The 22,661-nt window shown below is 51.0% G+C and overlaps 1 protein-coding gene across 5 annotated transcripts; it reads right to left on the bottom strand.

The window, feature by feature from the left end:
* Nucleotides 1-702: 702 nt before the first annotated feature.
* CPT1C (carnitine palmitoyltransferase 1C) lies at nucleotides 703-21,196 on the bottom strand. 5 transcript variants are annotated; one of them, XM_079118662.1, is made up of 20 exons: nucleotides 20,925-21,195; nucleotides 20,362-20,443; nucleotides 20,057-20,209; nucleotides 16,711-16,850; nucleotides 14,520-14,691; nucleotides 14,156-14,257; nucleotides 13,945-14,082; nucleotides 7,257-7,334; nucleotides 6,960-7,067; nucleotides 6,801-6,885; nucleotides 6,335-6,530; nucleotides 6,022-6,204; nucleotides 5,193-5,298; nucleotides 3,617-3,733; nucleotides 2,848-3,012; nucleotides 2,481-2,615; nucleotides 1,766-1,918; nucleotides 1,337-1,450; nucleotides 1,141-1,233; nucleotides 703-991 (listed from the first exon to the last, which is right to left on the bottom strand). In XM_079118662.1, exons 3-20 carry the CDS (start codon nucleotides 20,195-20,197, stop codon nucleotides 794-796), a joined length of 2,424 nt encoding a protein of 807 aa, XP_078974788.1. In that variant the 5' UTR covers nucleotides 20,198-20,209; nucleotides 20,362-20,443; nucleotides 20,925-21,195; the 3' UTR covers nucleotides 703-793. The 5 variants fall into 5 exon arrangements, with proteins under 5 accessions (XP_078974788.1, XP_078974786.1, XP_078974787.1 ...); XM_079118660.1 differs by having other exon boundaries at nucleotides 703-1,233; nucleotides 20,925-21,196; XM_079118664.1 differs by lacking the exon at nucleotides 703-991 and having other exon boundaries at nucleotides 2,481-2,610; nucleotides 20,925-21,196.
* Between the last annotated feature and the right edge of the window lie 1,465 nt (nucleotides 21,197-22,661).

Here is a 22,661-nt window from a genome sequence, read left to right as displayed (position 1 = left end):
AACTGTGGTTAGGCTAATGGAATTGGAGTGGCAGCAGGTTGGAGGTATGACAGAGGTGTGATCAGGGAACAGGGTGTTTACAGTCACAAACTTTAGGTTATGGGGGAGATGGGAGGGAGGTTTGGGGGGATGGCAGAGTTTGGGGCAAGGTTTTTTTGTATTGGTTGTTTGCTTCTGTTTGCAGTTGAGTCGTTGGTGGCACCGGAGTATGGGATCATGGAGTCATTGATTACTGGAGTCATGGCAGTGGTTAGGAGGGTGGTCACTGGCTGGTACACTCCCTAGTCGGGGCAGAATCCATCCTGAAGACAGAGGTTGAAATGACTGCGGTTGGGTTGAGTAAGACTCCTGAAGGAAGGGGCTGGGGATGTAGCTCAGAGGTGGAGCGTTTGCCTAGTGTGTCCACAGTTTAGGTTTGTAGAGGGGTTTGAGGTGGCTGGCTGGTGGGGCAGCAGGAACTGAGCTCATGGGAACCTTTGGGGTGTATGATTGGAGCTGGTCATGAAGGGCTGGGCTCACCATGACTTAGAGGCAGGACCAGAGCGAGCTGGGCTGGTGCTGGGGCTGTGGTTGAGGTTGTAGCTGTAACTGAGAATCCACGGTGGGACTGGGATGGATGGAAACTTTTCTCCTCTGGCATCCTGATCCTCACTTCCGCCACCCGTGCCCTGCCCTGCCCAAGGGCGCAGTGGAAACCACACACCCAGCTCACACATCTTTATTGGCCCAGATGTGGGGCTACCAAACAAGCCACCCTGTCCTGCGCCAGCCCAGCTGGAGGGAGACCAGCTCCCTACTGGAAGGGGTTATGAGTCGTGGATGTCGTGGTTTCCTTGGAGTCTACAGTCTTACTGGAGATAAATCCATGTCTGTGTCCCGAGTCCTCCTCCCCTAACCCTCTGAACCGGCGCTTAAGATGCCGCCCCGCCTGGAACAAGGAGGCCACATCCAACAGAGCATCCTCGATGTGCTGCCCCAGCCGGTGGGAGTCCTGGAGGAAACACACAGAGGGGAAGCTGGGAGCGGGCCGTGGGGCTGGGCAACAAGAGGGGTCAGACTCCTGGCTCCGAAAGCGGGGCTGGGGCCTGGAACCCTGGGTCTGAGGGAGGAGGGTGGAGGACATGTTCCAGTCGGTCTCACCGTTTTTGTGCTTGATTTTTTGCTAGAGATGTGGAAGGTGATCATGTCATCCCCCATGAAGATGTAAGAAACACCGTACCCATGGTCGTCCGCCTGGAGTGGGAGAAGGTGAAGGAACAAAATAGCCCCCTCCCCGCCGGCAGGAGGGCCGCCCAGCTCCCCTTCCCTCAGAACCCAGATGCCCAGCTCCGCTCACAGGGCCAAATCCGCCACCCGAGGAAACGTAATCAGGGTAGTTGTGGACGTCAAACAGGTGCATCTGCTGCACAGGGATCTGGCTGGTGGACAGTTGCCACTGCTCCGAGTGAACCTGAGAAGATGATCACGAGTTCAGCCAAGGCAGACCTGCCCTTGGCTCGTCTGGCTCAGTTCCACTCCCAGCATCCCTGGCATTTTGGGCCTCCTCGACCACTGATTGGCTGAGCGGGGTCCTGCCCCGCATCCTTCCCCGCTCCTCCCCCCGCCCCCCCCCCCCCCCGCGCCCTGCCCTCCCCCTCTCTCCCGGGATCCCTCCAACCACCTCCCCTGCTGATTTTCTTTTTCAACATCACTCTCGTTGCCCTGAAACCACTCCCTTTCCCCGCGGTTCCCCAGTCCCCCTCTAACCCTTTCCCTGCACCCCTACCTGGGTCAGGAAGGGTGACTGCATGTGGAGGAATCGGGACACGATGTAGAGCGCAAAGAGGTGGCGGTCGACTCCCTGCCCGCACATCGCTGCCTTCAGCAGAGCCTGGTGCTTCTCCACCGCCACGCGGAACAGGGTGAGGCACTGCGGGTCCTGGGGGCCCCCCGGAGAGGTAACAGGCCATGGAAAGACAAGACGTGGACTTATTGCTGGACTTGTGGCATGCCTGGCATCTAGCCAGCTTGCGACATCCCTGCAAGGCAGGGATATTCACACCACTCTACAGAGGGGAAACAGGCTGAGCAGTGGGAAGTCACTTGCCCAGGGTCACACAGCAAGCAAGGCAGAACCAGGTGGGCTCCCAGGTCTGTCTGATTCCAGAGCCCAAACTCCTTCCACTGAACCACATAGGAAAGGGAGAGCAGGAACAGAAGTGCCTGAGGGTAGGTTCTGAGCAGAAGTTATAAGGAATTGGTGCATGGAGGTCACAAGGTCACACAGAGGCTAAATAAGCAAATAGCCACATAGTGGAAACAAGCCTCCCTCTTGGGTGCTCCCCCATTACTCTGTGTGACCGCCATGAAAGCGGAGCACACTATGCTGGGCTATCTCTGTCTCTGTCTGGTTCATTCTTTGTCCCTGGAGCCCCATCACAGAGCCTGGCCATAAATGTTTGCAAACATATGAAGGAAGCCTCCAAGGAGGCCACACCCACTGTCTTCTCCTTGTCCTCCATGGCTCTCACAAAGTTGCAGGCCTCCCTCGTGCAAGACCGTACTGTCTCTGTCCGGCCTTCCAGGTACAAGCGTGTCATGGCTGACTCGTAAGTCAGGCAGAAGTGACCCCTGTCCTGGGGGACAAGGAAGAGAGGAGCCCATTAGCAAGCCTCAGGAAGTAATCATAGACCTGACCCACCTTGTCCAGACCTCCAGCCTCCTGCCCACAGTGTGTGGAGAAATCAAGATGGCGGATCCACAATGGCAACAACCAAGAGAAATTAAGGGAGGAGGCTGAAGAGGCAGGTGCTGGGAACCCAAGGAAGCTGAGGTCCTGAGGTGCTGGGATGGGAGATTGTGACTGACCCGGAAGTGGGCCAGCTGCAGGGCCATCTGGATGAAGCTGTCTGAAGAGAGGTGGCAGCGTTTGATGAAGCTCTTGCCAAAGTGGGAGAAGGGGAAGACATGGCAGTCGATGTTGCTAGACAACGTCCTGGCTCCTCTCAGGGCGAGGGAGATGGACGAATGGATCTGCCAGGAGGGAGGGAGAAGGAATGGTTGGTCTTACAGATGGGGCTAGCTGGAGCCAGGAATGGGACTGGAAGAGAAGATGGGATGGAGTCAGGGTCGGGTGGAGTATGGAGGGGAGAGATGGAGCGGAAGGAAGGAGGAGTCACAGACTGGGATGGAGATGGCACAGAACGTGAGACGAGGTATGAGATGTGGCCAGAGCTGGAAACGGAGATGCAGATGGAATGTGTACCTGAGGAACTGGGCTGGGAATGGTGACCAGGCACAGGGCGGGTGTGGAAACTGAACCAAAGCTGAGGATGGGGCTGTGGTTGAGGACGGGCTGAGTTTAGGAATGGCCCCTGCGTTGGGAATGAGAGGGGCTGGTGTTGGGAGAAGCTGGGCTTGGAGATGGGACAGGACTGGGGTAGGCCCAATGGAGTCCGAGAGGCTTGAACAAGGGGCTGGCAGGCTGGGCTTTGAGGCCGTGGACACGTTTGATTTGTACCATGGGGGTATGGACTACGGTTGGGACTAGGGTTGATTCTGAGGTCGAGATAAGGATGGGGGGGGTGCTTTAGAGTCAAGGCTAGGATTTGGGGGCTTGAAGGAGGCCTGATTTCACCTGTTCTGGAAGGTCCCATTGCAGCCGCTGGGGCTGGGGCAGCGTGGGGTCAGGACGCCCCTTGCAGTGGCCATCTGCTGAGTAGCCCAGCTGAAAGCATTCTGTGGCCAGAGTGAACTGTGGACAAATGGAGGCTGTGAGAGCCCCTCCTCCCTGTGGACTGGGGTCATCTGACCAGGCCGCTTCTCATCCGGAAGGGCATTCCCTACGGACCACAGACCTCTGAGGCTCACAGCGGGCTCCCTGGTTCATGTGCACTGAGAACAAGGCTAATGCTCAGCTGGTGCCTGCTGACCCTGGACAGGCTGGCAAACAGAGTCACCACCAGCAGCCCACCTTCTCAGGACCCCAACACCACCATCCTGGGACTGGAGAGAAGTGGCAGGGGACCTACCTGCATTTGTTCTGACCAAGTGCCACCCACACCCTGCTAGTGTCAAATATTTTAAATCAGCCCTAACCAGGCACCTGCCGTCGAGGTTCACATTTCAATGACCTCTCACAACCCCCTAGGAAGACAGGATTAACATCCCCATTTTGACATTCAACACATGGCAGTGAACACCTCGCTTGTTTTTATTTTATTTATTTTATGATACTGGGGATTGAACCCAGGGGTGCGCTACCACTGAGCCATATCCCCAGCCCCAAGTTGCTGGGGATGGCCTGGAATTTGTGATCTTCCTGCCTTAGCCTCCCTAGTCACTGGGATTTCAGTCATGTGCCACCCCAGAAAGAACACCGCACTTGTGACGTAAGAGTTTGTGTTCATCTTTTCCTTACCCTGTGTTATCTCTCTACTATTTATTTATTTTTTGTGGTATTGAGGATCAAACTCAGGGTGCATGTTAGCAAATGCTCTGCCACTGAGCTACATCTTCAGCCCAGCCTTTTAATTTTAAGGCAGGATCTCATTGAATTTCTCAGGCTGACCTCCAACTTGTGATCCTCGTGCCTCAGCCTCCTGAGTAGCTGGAATTACAGGTGAGTGAGTGCCAGCCACCATGTCCAGCTCACATCTCCACCTTTCCAGTCAATATGCAGAGATGACAAGCTGTTATGAAGTGGTCTGAAGGGTCAAAGGTGAAACTGAGTTGAGTTTCACTTAAAGATATAATTAGGCTGGGTGCCCTGGTGCACACTATAATCCCAGCTACTCAGAAGACTGAGGCAGGAGGATGACAAGTTTGAGGACAGCTTCAGCAACTTAGAGACCCTCGAGTAGCTCAGTGGTAGAGTACCCCTAAGTTCAATCCCCAGCATCACACACACATACACACACACACACACATAACCCATTCACTTGAAGAAGGGGATGTGAAGCTCAGAGGAGGGGAGTAGCTTGCCCAAGGTTACATAGCAAACCAGAGCTGCAAGATAGTACTGCCTCAGTGTGTGTTGGCGGAAAGCCTTACCCTATGGTGTCAGAGCACTCTGGATGCATGTTCTGACTCTGCAACTCTTTGCTGTGTGACTCAGAGAAAATCACGTTTCCCTTCTCTGAGCCCCACTACCCATTCATCAAAGGAAGCCATCACCCCAGGCCTGCCTGTCTGCCTGTCCTTCCCCAGCCTACCTCCCACATGTGTCCCGTGATGGGGCAGTCAGCCCACGAGTGCTCCAGGCTTAGGCCCAGCTTCCCATTGGAGAAGACAATCAGGGTGAAGGATTTGTCAAACCAGCTGCGGAAGAGAGTTCAGGGAGGAGGGCTCGCAGTGCATTGTAGGCCTCGCAGGGGGGTTTCAGGGTAAGGAACGGGGGTCAGCTGGAATCTTGGCATGGCGACCTCTAGGAGTGCTGTAGCAGGTGGCTCTGCAGGGTCTCACAGACATGTCTAAGATTTAGGGCATTTGGGGAATTTTAGGTAGCCGACTGAGAAAGGTTGGGGGAGTCAAGAGAACTTTCCCAGGCTGTGGGCATGGAGAGGTTTTCTGAGGCTGTCCCTGTCTGTGTGTTGGGGGAGGGGGCAGGTATCTCAGATCTAGGGAACCTGGGTTTGGGATGCCTGCATGAAGATGTGAGGGTTCAGTGGTCTGAGTCTGAGGTTTGGGGTTTGATGGCCCTCAGATCTGGGATCTCTGGGTCTTGGGAATGCTGAGATGCTGAGTCTGGGTTATGAGTCTAGGGTACCAGATCTAGAGGTTTTCTAGGTCCAGCTCAGGGATTTGTGGGTTTTAGGTCTGGAGCCCCTAGGTCTTGGTCTGATCTGGGGTACCAGGTTGAGGGTTTTCTCTGGATCAAATTTCTCCCAGTCCCACAGCACTGGATCTGGGGTCCTCAGCCCTGGATCTCTTGCCCAGGCTTGGGGTCCAGGGTCTTGTTGTCTGGTGGAGAAGGATCCTAGGTCTGTATAGCGGGGTCTGGGGTTCAGGTCTGGGTGGGCTCCAAGCCCGGGGCTAACTTACCGGTCGTGGCCTCTGCCAGCCAGCAGGGCATGGGCATAGGCATCCAGAGACGCTGCAGGGTCCTCCCTGGTGAGCCCAGCTGGCTCGGCGTCCAGAGACACGAAGAAAGCGGCCCCCTCCACCGCCTCCAGGGCATGGGCGGCCCGGGTCTTCAAGGACTTCCGAACCTGGGCCCACATACCCCTGTCCGGCGGGACGAGCCTGAGCCCTGCTGGCCCTTCGCCCTGCCCAGCCTCCACCCGGACCCCACCTGTCCTTTCACCATGCCAGGAGCTGACCCGGTCTCTGGAAGCCCCTGCCTTCTGCCCCTCACCTGGGAGCGGCAGTCAGGGCCGCAAGGTGCTCCTCGTGGGGACAGGCAGGCGAGGGGTCATCTAGGATTCGCTGAAACTGCTGCTCTAGGGCCCTCGGGGACAGCAGGCCATTTTGGGAATGGGTGCCCACGCGGAAGAATCGACCCTGGTGGAAGACCGCCACGTGTCGGCTGTCCTGGAGGTGGCGGATGTAGTCTAGGGGTGGTGTTGGCAGGAGCATGGAGGCGGAAGCCAGGTGCGGGAGGAGAATAACGACCATTTATTCAGCACTCCCCGCGTGCCTTGGGCAGTTCTTAATACCCTTTTAATCTTCACCACCGTAGTCCCACTCATCCCACTTTAGAGACGAGGAAACAGGCTCAGAAAGAGTAATAACTTCCCCAAGGCCACGCAGGAAGGATGGAAGTAGAGCCCAAACCTGAGCAGCTGGTTCCCAGGACGTGGGAGGGGAGGCGGGGGTCTCACCTTTTTGGACCCCTGGCACTCGTGTGGTGTTGAATATCTTCTCATACTGGGCAGAGCACAAGGGGCGCATTCCCATCAGCAAATTCTGCAGGAGGCCGTGTGCTCATGAGCTGCCTTCTGGGACCAGCCTCTGTCCCCAGCCCGCAGGGGCTGTCTTACCGGGGGGATCTCCTGGCGGTTCAGCCGGTGTCGGTACAGGAGGAGGGCATGGACTGCATTCCCTGCGCGAGCTGCCTGCAGCGGCGTGGGTGTGACATACAGGAAGTCCTGGGGACCAGAGGAGGGGACGGCAAAACGCGTGAGGCCAGGTTGCCCCGGACGGGGGCTCCGAATCCGAAACAGGGTGAAATGGTTATCGGGGACGGCAGCCCCAGGTCACAAATGCCACATTTTACCCAGGCACCAACGCTAGACCTGGGGTACTCCAGCCACCCCCAGACCTTCCTCCCCTCTTACCATCATGTAATAGTTGCTGTTCACCATCAGTGAGTTGCGGGAGCGCAGGTACACAAATTCTTCCCACCAATCACTGACCTGGGAGTGGGGTGGAGAGATACACAAGCTGGAACCTTGAAGGGGAGGGACAGTGGGTTCAGGGAGCCTACTAAATTTCCTGTGTCACCCTCCTGTGGGAAGGTGGAGTTCAATAGCAATAACCAGAAGTCCATGGATGCAGGATCAGTTAACTAATCAATGTACACACTCAGGCTGTGGAATACTACACAATTGTGAAAAGAACAAGATTCATTGGTATTATATTTTTTATTTGTTATCTATACTTATTGAAACTACATGAGTATCAAGACATATTTTTGAATGAAAAAAACTAGGAGCACAAGATATGTGGAATGATTGATTTTTTTTTTTTTTTTTTTTTTCTGTGCTGGGGATTGAACCCAGGGGTGCTTTACCACTGGGTTATATCCCCAGCCCTTTTTAAACATTAAAAAAATTTTTTTTGACACAGGGTTTTGGTAAGTTGCCTGGGTTGGCCTTGAATTTATGATCCTCCTGCCTTAGCCCCCTGAGTCACTGAGCTTACAGGTGTCTGTCACTGTACCTGGTTCTGTTTTTTTTTTTTTTGCGGTGCTGGGGATCGAACCCAGGGCCTTATGCTTGCAAGGCAAGGACTCTACCAACTGAGCTATCTTCCCAGCCCCTTGTACCTGGTTCCGATTTGAAATTTTAAAAAATATTATTTTGCGTCCATCCACAGATGAATGAACAAGCAAAATGTGGTTGATGGGTATAGTAAAGTGTTATTCAACCATAAAAAGGAAATAAATTGTTTTGTAGTGCTGGGCATGAAGCCAGGGATTTGCACTAGCTAATCACGAGTGATATTCAAGCTACAGCCCAGAAACCATAAACAGTGAAGTTCTGACTCAGGCTACCACCCAGGTGAATCCTGAAGAGTCAGTATCAGGTTGAAGTGAAATGAATCAGGTTCAAAGGACAACTATTGTACGATTCCATTTATATGAAAAATATAGAGTAGGCGAATCCAGAGAGACAGAGTAGAAGAGAATTTACCAGGGGGTGGACAGAGCTTGTTAAGGATGATGAGAAATTTCTAGAAATAGATACTGATAACACGACAATAGATAGATGGCAACACAACATTGTTAATGTATTGATGCCACTGACATGTATACTTAAAAAAGTGAAAATGGAAAGCTTTATGCCATGTATATTTTTTTAACAATAAAATTATGTATATTCATGTATGGACACATTTTTGGGGGGTACAGAATATGCTTATCAACATGTAAGACCTTGGCTAAAGTGTTCCTCACAGGCAATGGTGGGAGGGACCAGAATTAGAGGGAGGTGGCTGGAGAGAACTTAATGTTCAAGATGTTTTCCTTTTCTTCATTATAGAATTTATCACGTATATGTGTTTACTTGCATCTTAAAGTCTATGGCATATTACATTTCCTTACCCTTAGACCTGGGGATGTGCTAGACCTTCTAGAAAAATCCAGAAGCTTCTGGCAAATTCTAGAAATCTCTATAATGTGCAGTTACATAAGCATCTGCATACATCAAACTTCCACAAACTGTGCATCTTACTTAAGATCTCTGCATTTTACTCTGTAACATTTTAACATAATAAAAAATTATTCTTAAAGAAAAAAATTTCAGCACCAAGTATTGCTGAAAGGTGTCTATAACTCATAAGAAAATCCCTGAGATAATAGTGGAGCATGATTTTAACCCCAGGAACCAAACAGTGTGGGAAGGAGGAAGAGGTAGCGACCCATCAGACTGGTTAGAAAATCCCCAACGAGAGAGGGAAATTAGGCCAGTTTTATTAAAAGCTGCTTTATCGCCCTGTGTCAATAGCTTTAGTGACATCATGAGTTCTTCCAGGAAATGCCACGTTGCCAAGGCTCTAGACAACGTGTTCACATCACCATCCAGAAGCAACACAGCAGAGTGGGATCCTGCACAGGAAGCTTCTCAGGTGCCTCGGCCAATTTGCTGCTTTTATTTTTCCTCCTTAAAATCTACTCGGGGATGATTTTTGCTACAAACCTAAATCTCAATGAGCTCTTTTGTCATATTCAAAATATGGTTCTTTATTCCCAGTATGTTCTATAGTCCCGGCCAACACTGAGTGAATGTGGCACTTTTGCTCCTAGGGAAACATAGGGATGGGGCCCTGTAAGCTTCCCATCACATTTGTGTCAGCTGATGAATATCACCTGGGTTTACGAGAGCTTCTGTTTAAACCGTTTCATTAGCTGTATCCTGTCTGTGCACCAGCACCAAACTCACAGCCGACAGCACTGTGACTCATACCCGAAGGAAGCTCCTCTCCAAAAGGCAAGTCGAGGCTGTTCCAGAGCAGCAGCCCTGCAGCACCACACTGGGGACATTTTAAATAGCAAAAACATCAAGAAAAGCACAAACATGCACTAAGAGACTTGTTTATAGCAGGGACGCTGAAACCAGAAGGCAGAGGGTCATCTTGTTCAACCAAAGCTGGGAACTTTGGGCCCCTCAAATTTTTGTCCCTCTCTTGTGTCTCCAACTGACTATGAAAGAGCCATATGTACTGATTTGGGGGTCTCAAATAGATCTTAGTGAGTGGGTGAATCTGCAAATACAGGATCCATGGATAAGGGATAAGAAATCACTGTGGCACATGCCTGTGATCCCAGCTACCCAGGAGGCCCAGGGAGGAGACTGAAAGTTTGAGGCCAGCCTTGGCAATGTACTGAAACCCTGCCTCAAAATAAAAGATACAAGGGGTTGGGGGTGTAGCTCAGTGGTAGAGCACCCCTGGGTTCAGTCCCCAGTACAGGAGAGGGTCACTGTGTCAGACTTTAGCTGGCCTCGTTTTGGTTGTTGTTGGCTGTGCCTTAGATAATGGTGTAGTTAAAGCTGGCAGTGCCACGGAGGGGCAGTCAGTGTGTCTATGTGTTTGTCTATGTCTGTGCCCATGTGTGCACATGAGAATCTGGTTTAAGGGGTGGGGTTGTGGCTCAGTGGTGGAGCACTTGCCTTACATGTATGAGGCACTGGGTTTGATTTTAGCACCCACATATAAATCAATAAAATAAAGGTCCATCAACAACTAATTTTTTTTTAAATTCAAAAATACAAAAAAAAATCATGAAGGAAAATACAAGAACAGATATTGGCATCAACATGGACATGAAGACCAATGGTATAGAAGACAGAGACAGATCCCTATACTTAGAGCCATCCGATACTTGACAAAGGTGCCAAAAATATGTGTTGGAGAAAAGACAGTCTTTTAAACAAATGGTGGTGGGAAAACTAGATATCCATATATAGAAGAATGAAATTATATCCCTATTTCTCACCCTGCACAAAAGCCAAATCCAAAGGGTTCAGCAGGCTGGGGATATAGCTCAGTTGGTAGAGTGCTCGCCTTGCAAACACAAGGCCCTGGGTTCAATCCCCAGCACCACAAAAAAAAAAAAAAAAAAAAAAAAAAAAAAAAGGGTTCAGAGAGTTAGGAATTAGACTAGAGGAAACCTTGTAACTTCCAGGAGAAAAACCCAGGTCGCCTCTCTGTCACACAGGTGCAGGAGGTACCCACTTCCACAAGACCCCAGAAGTTCAAGAAATAAAACCAAGAGAATCAGTAACTGGGATGCCATCATATTAAAAAAACTTCTGCACAGCAAAGACAATGATTGGGAGAGTGAAGAGGGAGTCCACAGAATCGGAGAAAATCTTTGCCAGCTGCTCCTCTGACAGGGGATTAATATCCAGAATACATAAAGAACTCAAAAAACTTAATGCCCCCAAACAAATAACCCAATCAATGAATGGGTAGAAGAATGAAACCAATTTCACAAAAGAAGAAACACAAGTGGCAAAAAAATAATAAATGGAAAAATGTTCAATGTCTCTGGCCATCAGATCAAAACTACACTAAGAGTCCAGTCAGAAGCACACACCTTGGAAAGCTGAGGCTGGAGGAGCATGGGTTCAAGGCCAGTCTCAGCAGTTTAGTGAGGCCCTAAGCAACTTAGCAAGACCCTGTCTCAAAATAAAATAAATAAATAAATACAAAGGCTGGGGCTGGGGCTGGCGTTGTGGCTCAGTGGTAGACCGCGTGTCTACCTTGTAGACACTTGAGGCACTGGGTTCAATCCTCAGCACCACATAAAAATAAATGAAATAAAGGTTCATCAACAACTAAAAACTATATAAAAAAAAACTAAAGCTGGGGATGTGGCTCAGTGGTTAAGCATCCCTGGGTTCAATCCCTGGTTTCAAAAAACAAAAACAAAAACAAAAAAACCACAAACAATAAATGCCGGCAAGGATGGGGGAAAAGGTACACTTGTGCGTTGTTGGTGGGACTGAACATGAGTGCAACCACTCTGGAAAAGTAGTGTGGAAACTCCTCAAAAACCTAGGAATGAGGGGCTGGGGAGGTAGCTCAGTTGGTAGAGTGCTTGCCTCACAAGCATAAGGACCTGGGTTCAATCCCCAGCACCGCAAAAAAACAACAACCTAGGAATGAAACCACCATATGACCCAGCTATTCCACTTCTTGGTATTTATCCAAAAGATCTAAAATCAGCATACTGTATCTAAAAGATCTAAAATCAGCATACTGTATCAATCCAGGCACATCAATGTTTACAGCAGCACAATTCACAATAGCCAAATTATAGAATCAACCCAGATTCCCATAGATAACTGGATCAATAAAATGTGGTATATATACACAATGGAGTTTTACTCAGCCTTAAAGAAGGATGAAGTAATGGCATTTGCTGTCGAACAGAAATGGAGAACACCATGCCAATAGAATAAGCCAGACTCAGAGAATCAAGGGCGGAGTGTTTTCTCCCACATGTGGAAGATGGAGCTGAGTCAGGGAAAGGAGGTGGTGGTGGAGGGGATCAGACATCATAAAGCCACAGGGGAGATCAGTGGAGCAGGAGAAGAGGAGGGAGGGAAGAGGAGACAGGGGGAGAAACATGGAATGAATTTGACAAAATCATGTTGTAGACATATACACCAAAAGGAATTTCACTTTATGTGTAGGTAGAGAGTACCAATCAAAAATAAATAAATGAAGGAGTGAAAGGGAGATCAGTAGAGTAGAGGAGCAAGAATGAGGGGGGAGGGAGAAAAGGGGGGAATGGGGATTGCAATCAAATTTCTTGCATGTATGAGTTTGTCAAAATGAAACCAAATACTGTGTAATTATACTGTTCTAATAAAAAAAAATCAAGGTCAGTAGCTGGGTGCGGTGGCGCAAACCTGTAATCCCAGTGATTTGGGAGGCTGAGGAAGGAGGATGGTGCATTCAAAGACAGCCTCGGCAACTTAGAGAGGTGCTAAGCAACTCAGTGAGACCCTGTCTCTAAAGAAAATACAAAAAGGGCTGGGGATGTGGCTCAGTAGTCAGGTGCCCCTGAATTCAATCTCCAGTACAAAAAACAAAAAAAATAAAATAAAATAAAAATTAAAAAAAAAATTAAAACCAGAAACCTAAGGCCTGTCTCTAACACTGCAAGAAAAAGAAAAGAAAACAAGTCCTGCTCTCCTACCTCTGTAGACACTCCTCAGTGCCCTTCATCGAGTTCATCTGTTGGACCCTTCCATGTTGATCTTGCCCAAACCCTCTTCCCTTCTCCCTCTCACTCCTGCCTTGGAGACTCTTCTCCAAACCCATTGTTTCAATTACCTTCTACAAACAAGGAACCCATTTGCTGTCTCAGTTTAGGCTCCTCTCCAGCCTCCTGGCTTTCCCACACACCAGAGCTGATCCTGCTCCTCTCATGCTCCAAATCCTTCCCTGGCTCCCGAGTACCTCCCAAAAAAGTTCAAAATCCTCATCCTGGAGTTTGGCCTCTCCCCAGTAATACACCATCATCTCTCCGACTCCTACCCTTCCTGCCCTTTATTCTAGTCAGAATAAAGCTCTTCTTGTTTCCAGCCCATGGATACAATGTCCTACTTTCTTACCTGTAAACATGTCCTTCCTCCATGCCCTCGTCACCAGCCTGACAGGTTCCAATATTCTCCAACCATCAAGGCTCTGCCCTAATACTTCACCTCACCCAGTTGGCGTCTCCTTCAGTGACCCCTGAACTATTCACACCATCCCATCTGTCTCTTCATTGTCATCTCATCATATGCTGCCTGATTTCTACTTGTGGCTTCCCACAGAAGGTAAGACTGTCAAGTCGTGCTTTGGGTGAAACTCTGACTCACTCTGTGCCTCAGTTTCCCAAGGAGCTCGACTGACTGCAGACAGGGACCTAGTTCTGGAACTCAGGACACAAGCCCGCTTGGGGAAGCTCTACGTAAGCAAGAAGTGTTGGGCGGGTCTTGGAATTCAGGTTCCAGTACCGGAAAGTTGAGGGCAGAGCTCAGAATGCAGGGAGATCTGGGGTGGTCAGACCACTGGAGCTTGGAGCCAGGCCTCGGACCTCAGAGTGGTCCAGGGAGGCCCCTGATTCCCGGCGCACGGGGCGTGGCTACCGGGTGGGGCGGGGCTAACGAGGGCGCACCTGGAGGGCCTCCGATCGCAGCAGGGTCTGGGGTATGGGCTGTCGCGGGGGCGGGACGTAGGGCTCCCTGGGAGAGGGGTGGGCGAGGAAATTTTGCCTTCCAAGTGGGGCCTCCGGGCTGGACTCACGTAATTGGACGCCCACCAGGACTTGAGCCACAGGTACCACTGCAACAGCGACGCCTGCAGCTTCAGGAACTCCTGGGCCAGCACCGCCGTCCAGTCGAAGTCCTCGTCGGAGAGGACGGGTCGGACAGACTCCAGGTACTGACCGAGGAGAGCGGAGAGTCACGTCCCCGGCTGCCCCCGCTCCCCGCCCCATCCCGGGTACCGGACGCACCTTGCGCACAGTGTCCTGCACCGAGGGCACCGGCTGGCGCGGCAGCGAACGCTGATAACTGAAGAGCACCGGGTGGCGGCCAGAGAAGATGCGGACCAGGGCCTGGGGGAACGAAGTGGGGGTTACAAGGTCATTAGACCGAATGAGGCCGGGGACCAGGAGGGGTGGCGGACAAATCAGAGTGAATGGGACACAGACGTAGAGAGGTGGACAGATACCCTAAGAAAGGGAAATGAGAGAGAGGCGAGAAGAGAGAAGGGACGAGGAAAGAAAGAGACGGACACTAAGGAGGGGACAGAGGTCTGCAGAGAGGGACAGAGAATTGTGCCCTGAGCGTGCCCGATAGGTGGGTCCCCTCACACACCAGCCAGGTCTTGGTGGGTGAGGACATGGCTTCGTGGGATTCAAAAAGCCAGCCGTGGTAGGACAGAAGCAGCCTCAGGGCCACGTGAAGTGTGAAGATCAGGGCTCCCCACAGGCACGAGGCAAACAGCGCAGCCGCCAGGACACCCCGGAGCCTGTGGTGCTGTCCACCCCTGGAGGGAGAGAGCAATGCTGGCTTGGGTCTCTTGGCTTCAGACCCCCCTCCCCTCAGTCCCTCCTGCCCTCCCAGGGCTTCTAGCTGCTAGAGGAGTGTCCTGTACAATTGAAATCAGGCAGAAAAGTCCAAATTTTTCTCATCTGATGTGGGTGGGAGCCTCTTGTGTCCCATGCCCCCTTTATTTCTCCTCCTCCTCCTCCTGCTCCCTCCCCACCCCTTCTCACTAAGTTACCCTGTCCCTCTCCTTCTCCCTCTTCTTTTTGGAATTGGGTTTGAATCTAGGGGTGCTTTACCACTGAGCTACATCCCCAGACCTTTTTATTTTGAAACAGGGTCTTGCTAAGTTGCTGAGGCTTACTGCAAACTTTGAATCCTCCTGCCTCAGTCTCCTGAGTCGCTGGTATTACAGGCATGTGCCAGTGACTGGTGGCACCAAGCTTCTAAAATCATTTTTCACAGAAACTGGCAAATGCTTAATAAGCCAGAACCATTATTTCTGTTGAGGGGTGATTTCTCCCTCTCATACAGGAAATTATACCTCAAGATTGGCAGCAGCTCTGAACCCTGGGACCTGGTTGGAAACGCACATTCCTGGGCCCACCCAGACCTGCTGAGATAGACTCTTTCAGGATGGGCCCCCACTAGGTATTTTAATAACCCCTCCAGGTGATTCCATTACAGCTCAAGTTTAGGAAGTGCTACTACGCTAAATCAACATGTTTGTGAAGTTGTAATCACACATGTGAGAAAATCTTATTTGGAGGATTAGGGTCAAATCACTTTCCCTCTGAAGACTGCATAAATCTAACCTTTTTAGAAATTTCTACATCTAGGTGGGTGCTGTGGCACATGTTATAATCTCAGCTACGCGGAAGGCTGAGACAGAAGAATAGCAAGTTTGAGACCAACCTGGGCAACTTAGTGAGACTGTCTCAAAATAAAAGAATAAAAAGGGCTGGGGATGTAGCTCAGGGGTAGAGCACCCCTGGGTTCAATTGAAAGAAGAAAGAAAAGAAAAGACAAATGAAAACAAATTTCTACATTTGATCCTTGATGGGCCCTTAGGCGCCACCTGCACAAAACCTGAACCTTCTTCCTCATGAAGACTGATCCAAGTACTAGGATCAGAACCTAGTACCACTTCACCTGTACCTGGATTTCAAACCCTTTCTAAAGATGATGACAACTGTAATAATGCAACAATAACTCTCATCTAGTAGCCTTCTGGAACTCGTGTATACACTGCATACATGATTTTGATTAAGTCGTCCAAGAACCTTAAGAATTATTTGTGATCAGGCTGGGGTTGTGGCTCAGTGGTAGAGCACTTGCCTAGCACATGTGAGATACTGGGTTCGAGCCTCAGCAGCACCACAAGAAAATAAATAAAGGTATTATGTACATCTGCAACTCAAAACATTTTTAAAAGAATTGTTATCTCCATTTTACAGAAGAATACCTTGACAACTAGAACAGTGAAGTCTCTCTCTCTCTCTCTCTCTCTCTCTCTTTTTTTTTTTTTTTTTTTGGTACTGGGGAGTATACCCATGGATGTTGTGCCACTGAGCCACATCCCCAGCCCTTTTTATTTTGAGTCAGGGTCTCACTAGTTGCTTAGGGACTCACTAAATAGCTGAGGCTGGCCTTGAACTTGCAATGCTCCTGCTTCAGCTTCCCAAGTCACTGGGATTACAGGTGAGCATGAAGTCTCTTGACTAAGACTACATAACCAGAGACTGACAGAGCTCATAATTCTATTAATACATATAACCATATCTGGACATTTTCTAGTTTATCACCAGCCCTTTTAACAAGAAGCAGCCGGGTCAGAAAATGTGCAGAGAAGACACCTCCTTTTCCTGATGCTGTACCTTTAGGACTCTGACCCAAAGGAATTTTCAGAGGTAGCTTTTCTTTGGCAGGCACACCACAGTGACAGAAGAACTTACTGGTGGAAGGAGAAAGACTGGCGGGGGGGGGGGGGGGTTACTGGGATGAAGTGGGGGAACCTCACCAGTCTGGCAGCAATTCTTTAATCTTCTCCATCAATCCTAGAGAAGGATCCAGCTGGAGGAACCACGCAAGCTGGATGGCACTGAAGAGGAAGAGCCAGCTGAGGGGGGTAGCAGGGAACACACCAGTGAGAAAGTCATTCTGCAGGGAGGAAAGGGCGTTCATTCCATCATCTGTCCACTCCTCTGAGCACCGACTGTCATTCTCAAATCTTTTTTTTTGTTTGTTTGAAAATGTTTTATTCCCTGCATAGTTTGGGGGCTATACCATTCTCAGATATTTGTCAAGCCACCAGCATGTGCTGAGCCCTGGGGTGCGTGCTCAGGATCCAGAGGGGAAACAGAGACCTGGGTCCTGCTGTTGGGAGGTCAATCCAGGACAAAGTGAGCACTTGTGGCAGTAGGACAAGAAACAGGCACTTTGTGGGGGCAGGTTACTCGGACTGAGGGAGTCAGGAAGGGCTCCCTGGAGGAAGATCCCCTAAGGCAGGACCTCAAAGGTGAATCATCAAAAAGGTAAACCGATCCCCTGTGCAGAGGCAGGTCTGGAGCTTAATATACCTTCTAGAATTTCTAGAACTACCTGGTCATGGGGTAAATGAGGAATGAGTGACAGCTCTGGCTGACTGACTAGACTCCCAGACAGCATGGTCGGGATCACTAACCTTTAGTGAGCACTTACTGCCTTCCAGGAGTCGCTTACAAGGATTAACTATTATTTATTTGTTTATTTTTTGTGGTGCAGGGAATGGAACTCAGGGCCTTGTGCATGCTCCTAGGCAAGTGCTCCACCACTGAGCCACATCCCCAGCCCAAGGATTAACTCTTTAAATCCTCTGAACAATCCTGTGAAGTTATGTATTGTCCAGTCCTCTGAATTTATGAGTTTTCACATTTGTGGTTCCCACCAAACACAGATCAAAAATATTAGAAAAAAGAAACTGCATCTTTACTGAATACATAGAGTCTCTTTTTTTCTTGTCTTTATTCCTGAAACAATACAGTGTAACAACTATTTTCACAGTATCACACTGTATGAGGTATTAAAAGTAATCTAGAGAGCCAGGCATGGTGTCCTACTCCCATAAACCCGGGATTCAGGAGGCTGAGAGAGGAAGATTGCCAGCCTGGGCCACTTAGAAAACTGCTGCAAAAATAAAAAGGGGTGGAGATGTGGCTCATTGGTAGAGCACCACCGGGTTCAATCCCCAGCATATCACACACACACACACACACACACACACACACACAAATGGAACTGAAATGGTTGCTTCAGTTAGCCAAGTCCTCTGCTAAACACAGTGTTTACAACAATCCCTGGAGGCAGGGACTGTCACAGTCCCATTTTATGAATGAAGGAAGTGAGGCTCAGTGATGATTTGTGGAACTGTAGCTCCAGTGAGCTGAGGGCACAGGCCATTCATTCAGGAGTGCAAGCTCCACAGTACCTTGTGGGGTCCTACAGTGGAAAAGGAAAGATGCGAGAGTTCCAAGTAACCATCAGGGGACAGAGGCAGCTATGTGACAGCAATGAGAGCAGAGCAATCATTATTACCAACTCGAGGATGTGGGGGAGGCCACTGGGCAGAGGGGAAACTGACTCTGAAAAAGGATTCAGGACTTGACTCAAATACAGGATAACAGCCTAAGTAATCTACAGTGTGACACCAGCTGTGCAGTAGTGTACCAAACATCCCAGCTTCTGGAGACCCTTCTGGGCTGCCCCCTGAATGAACTCCATACCCCCTACCCTGCTTCTCAGCCTGGGAGCAAAGGGACTCTGAACACCGATGTCACTAGACTGCCAGAAATGGGGATCCGGGTTCTGGGCAGATACTGGGCACCAAGCAACAGTCAATCTATAAGATAGAAATCCAAACAGGGGATGCCTTGCAGGCAGGGCTGGGAATGTGACTGCAAAGGGGCTCAGAGGAACATTCTAGAAAGGTGGGCAGAGTTGCTGGGCGTTAACAAAATGCAAGGAATGCACACTTTATGTGTATCTTTCTGTACATAATTATATGCTATTGTCTCTTGATATTTTTTGGACCCCTGAAGATGCCAAAATCTCCAGGAGCTCAAGTCTGTTATATAAAATGCCTGGTATTTGCATATACCCTTCATACATCCTTCTGTATACTTCACAGCATCTCTAGATGACTTGTAATTCCTTATACAATGGAAATGCTATGTAAATAGTCATTGTAGTCTATTCTCTGAGCAATATGACAAGAAAAACGTCTGTACATGTTCAGCAGAGGTGCAGTTTTTTCCTAATAATTTCACATCCATCGATGTGGAATACAAGGACACAGAGATGACGCATGTGTCTATGTGTATACATATGTGTGCATGTATATGTAACCACAGGAAGAACATGGCCATGGTTGCTGAGTTGGCCAGAGGCCCAGGGGTCCCAGAAGGGCTGTGGAGACTCTCTGGGGACTTGGGGTAGTGGCCGTTCCCCAACTGGAACAGATACATCTCCACTTAAAACCAGTACAGCCACAGAGGTATGGTCCAGCCTGCCCAAACATCCCAGCTTTGGCAGATCCTTCTGGGCTGCCCCATGAATGAACTTCACACCCCCTACCTGGCATCTCAACCTGGGAGCAGAGGGACTCTGAACACAGAGGGTACTAGACTTCTAGAACCAGCGACTCAGGTTCTGGGAAGACACTGGGCACCAGTAGAGGCAGGGAGTCGGAATTATTTCCGGCACTGGGGCAGCAGAGTGGGAAGTGAAGGAGTGTTGGCCCAGACACTTAGAGGTTCATGCTAGAGAGGGCTAGTGAGGCTTTAGGATTGGGGAAGTGGAACTCGGGCCCACTGGGCAAGAGCTGGGGGGAAGGACGGACCTTCAGGATTGAGGTGTGTGCCAGCCAAGATCTTGATGGGATTCTGGAATGAGAGCACCTTGTCTGGAGGCTGGAGAGGACAGGGAAAGGTGGCAGGTGTGCCAAGAGAGGGGGACTGAGACTGGGGTGTGGCTCAGCAGTGGGGCACTTGCCTAGCATGTTTAAGGCTCTGGGTTCCATGCCCAGAACCCCCCCCCCAAAAAAAAAAAAAAAAAAAACAAAGAGAGAAGTTGTAGAAATTGGAGGGGATTCTGTGGGGAAGGGTGAGGGGGTGTAGGGTCCAGGAAGTGAGGACAGGTGAACAGGGGTCCTCAGTAGGTAAGGCTGGGCATGCCACAGGGAGACAAGCCATGCAGAAATGGCTGAAAGGATGCTGGAAGTGGACATCCCGATTCCCAGAAGGGGTACAGGATCCCAGAAGGGGGTCTCAGGCAACTGGGAAAAAATGAATTGGATTCTCAGAAGGAAGCCAGTCAGCAGCACTCCTCACCCAGAATCTCAAGAAATGCCTTTTCCAAGAGCGCAGGCCAGAGAGGTAGATCTCCTGCAACACAGGGCCACTGAGCTCCACTTCACCCCTGTCCGAAGTCAGTGAGGGCAGGAAGTTCACAGCTTGGCGGGCCTCAGCCATGTCACACCGGACCTGGGGGAGGGCAGAGTCATTCTCTGGGTCCTCAATCCCCCCTCCCTCAGACCCAGAGTCCAAACCCAAATCTCTTTTTCCCCAGGACCTAACAGAGTACAGGTCCCTCAGCTCCTTCCTCCAGCAACCCAGGGGCCTAGACTCTGCTCAACCTTTTCCTAAGCACCTGAGGGGTCTTGAGGGTCCTGGTCCGAGACCCAAAGGTGTTGGGGGAGGGACGTCAATCAAGAACCTCTGTGAACGCATAGAGACGAGGGAAGGATGGCTCACATTAACACCTTTAGTTGCTCTGCGGAGAACGCGGTGCTAGGGCAGTGTGCCCCGCCCACAATAAGCACTCCGAGATTGGGGGTGGGAGAGGGAAACTGGTCCAGGATGAGTTGGGTTCCGAAGAAAAACAGTTTTAGGCCCATATGAAACGAACACCTGCCGGACGTTGACAATGACCCCCCATTTCCGCTTCCCACTCCAAGGGGGAGGGCAGGGTGTCTATAAATTCATCTGCTCTCGGGAGACCCAGTGTCCCCTCCCCCTCCAGGGACTGGAGTGGTATGAGGAAGGAAGAACCCTACTGCGCATGCCTGGCAACCAGGGATGCTGAGGCAGTGAGCGGAGGCGAGCATCGAGGGCAAGTGATGGAGAGGCCCGCATGCCCAACCCAGGACACTGGCCTCCAGCCCCTGGAAGAGCTCGGCCCCTTCGGTCCGGTACTTACGCTTTGTCAGGGGTCTTCGATCAGATCCTGGGGACCAAGCTCGAGAACATCCCCTGCCCCCCCCCCGCCCCGATTTTGCGCTCAGAGCTCGTCTTCCGCTGGCCTATGTCCAGTGCCCGTGCGACAAGTCCACGACTTGGTCGACCGTTCTCCGGAATCCTGCCCAACCCCAGGATCACCCGACACCCAGAAACCACGATTTCGGTCTCGCGTGTGCCTAGCGGGGTATTCAGGTCCCAGATTTTATCCCGCCCCCTTCAGCTCTCGGCCACCTATCCCCGCCCCTTCCAATCCCTCCGCGTTCTATCTCCGCCCCCTTCAAAAAATAAGGTCCAATCCCCTTCCTTGGTTGGATACCCAGGCCTCAAATTTCCTTCTGCCAGGCTTGATTCGCCACTGCCTGGCCTCCTTTATTGTGCTTTGCTGCTCCGAGCCTGGGGTTCTTAAACTTGGTCCTCCGGTCTAGGCGTTTTACTTTGCTTTCTCTTCGAGAACGAGGCTTGGTTTAGAACTCACAGCCCACCTCTGAGTACAGAGTAATAAGAGGGAGGAGATGTTTGGGGTCAGGTCGGCCCACCAAAACCACCCATACAACCACGAAAAGGTGTATGGGTTGACTTGGCACAAAGAAGGCGCTACAGCGGATTGGATTCAAGTTAGACTGTGTGAAGGACTTCCATGAGAGAAAAGGAACATACATAAGGAAAAGTATTAGAAATCGGGCTCAGATTGAGAGTATAAAATGGGCACAGACCAGCAAAGACAAACTTGAAACTCTTGTTTTATTATGCTCTGAACGTTAGTGTTCTGACCAGGTTGGGTCTGGCGGCACCTGGGTCCAGCCCAGTCGCAGTCTAGAGAAAGGATGGTGAAGATCAGGGGTGGAGTGGGGAGAAAAAACTTGGAGTATTAGCCTTAGTACACAGGTGGGCACACTGAAGCCGGGGCAGGAGCAGAGACGTGCCCGAGGTCACCCAGTAAGCTGGGCACTGCCCTGGACCCCTTACTGCCGACCTGGGTCCTGGGGTTGAAGCAGGGCTCCTGCCTCGCGCCGGCGACGCCCGTAGCTGTGGGGGTCCTGAGGCTCGCGGCCAGCCTTCCCCGAGGACTCCTTGGTGGAGGCAGAGCGCAGCCAGTATATAATTTCCGGCAGGCGGTGCGTCTGGCACGTGCCCAGGGAGCAGAGGCGGCCGCGGTGCTGGGGTACCTGGTGCCACAGTCGCCTGGGGAGGGAGCGTAGACCAGGTTCAAGCAGAACCCACTTCAGAAATGGTGAGTGCGGGGAGGGGCACCCTGAACTCCGAGACCAGCGGGGCACGCTTACAGATCGCCCACCTTCCCGCAGCAGCGGAAAGCCGTGACTGGAAGAGGTCACACGCCCCTCGGGGTCTTCTCCCCTCCCGGTCCCGGCCGCTACCTGGCCTTTCTCACCTGCCTGCGGAGCCCGAGTCCCCTAGAGCAAAGGCGAGGAGCAACAGCATGAGGATGTGGGCGGTCATCTCAGGGCAGGGAAGGTCAAGGTCTGGGAAACCAGTGGATGAAGCTGCCCCTTCGGGATGCCACACGGGCGCCTTCCCGGATAAACCTTCTGAGCGCCCACTGTGGAGTGTGAATCAGGGCGGGTCTCCACTTCCAGAGAAAACTGAAGCCAAAACTTCAGAGCGCAAGTGGCACACCACGCCAAAGGCAGGACTCGACCCGGACCCCTGCCTCCAGTACCGTGGTGAGGAGCCCTGC

This window comes from Sciurus vulgaris, assembly GCF_902686455.1.
Source record: "Sciurus vulgaris genome assembly, chromosome: 17".
NCBI classification, from domain to species: domain Eukaryota; kingdom Metazoa; phylum Chordata; class Mammalia; order Rodentia; family Sciuridae; genus Sciurus; species Sciurus vulgaris.
This window is presented reverse-complemented; position numbering and strand designations above follow the sequence as displayed.

What these genes read in the sequence shown, in the direction of transcription:
- CPT1C (XM_079118660.1), bottom strand. Translation starts at nt 20,197, where the DNA reads ATGGCTGAGGCCCGCCAAGCTGTGAACTTCCTGCCCTCACTGACTTCG. An exon ending in ACAGCAACTATTACATGATG is followed by an intron (nt 7,068 to 7,256) that starts GTAAGAGGGGAG and finishes TCTGGTCCCCAG; the next exon opens with GACTTCCTGTATGTCACACC. An exon ending in TCACGGGACACATGTGGGAG is followed by an intron (nt 3,734 to 5,192) that starts GTAGGCTGGGGA and finishes ATTTGTCCACAG; the next exon opens with TTCACTCTGGCCACAGAATG.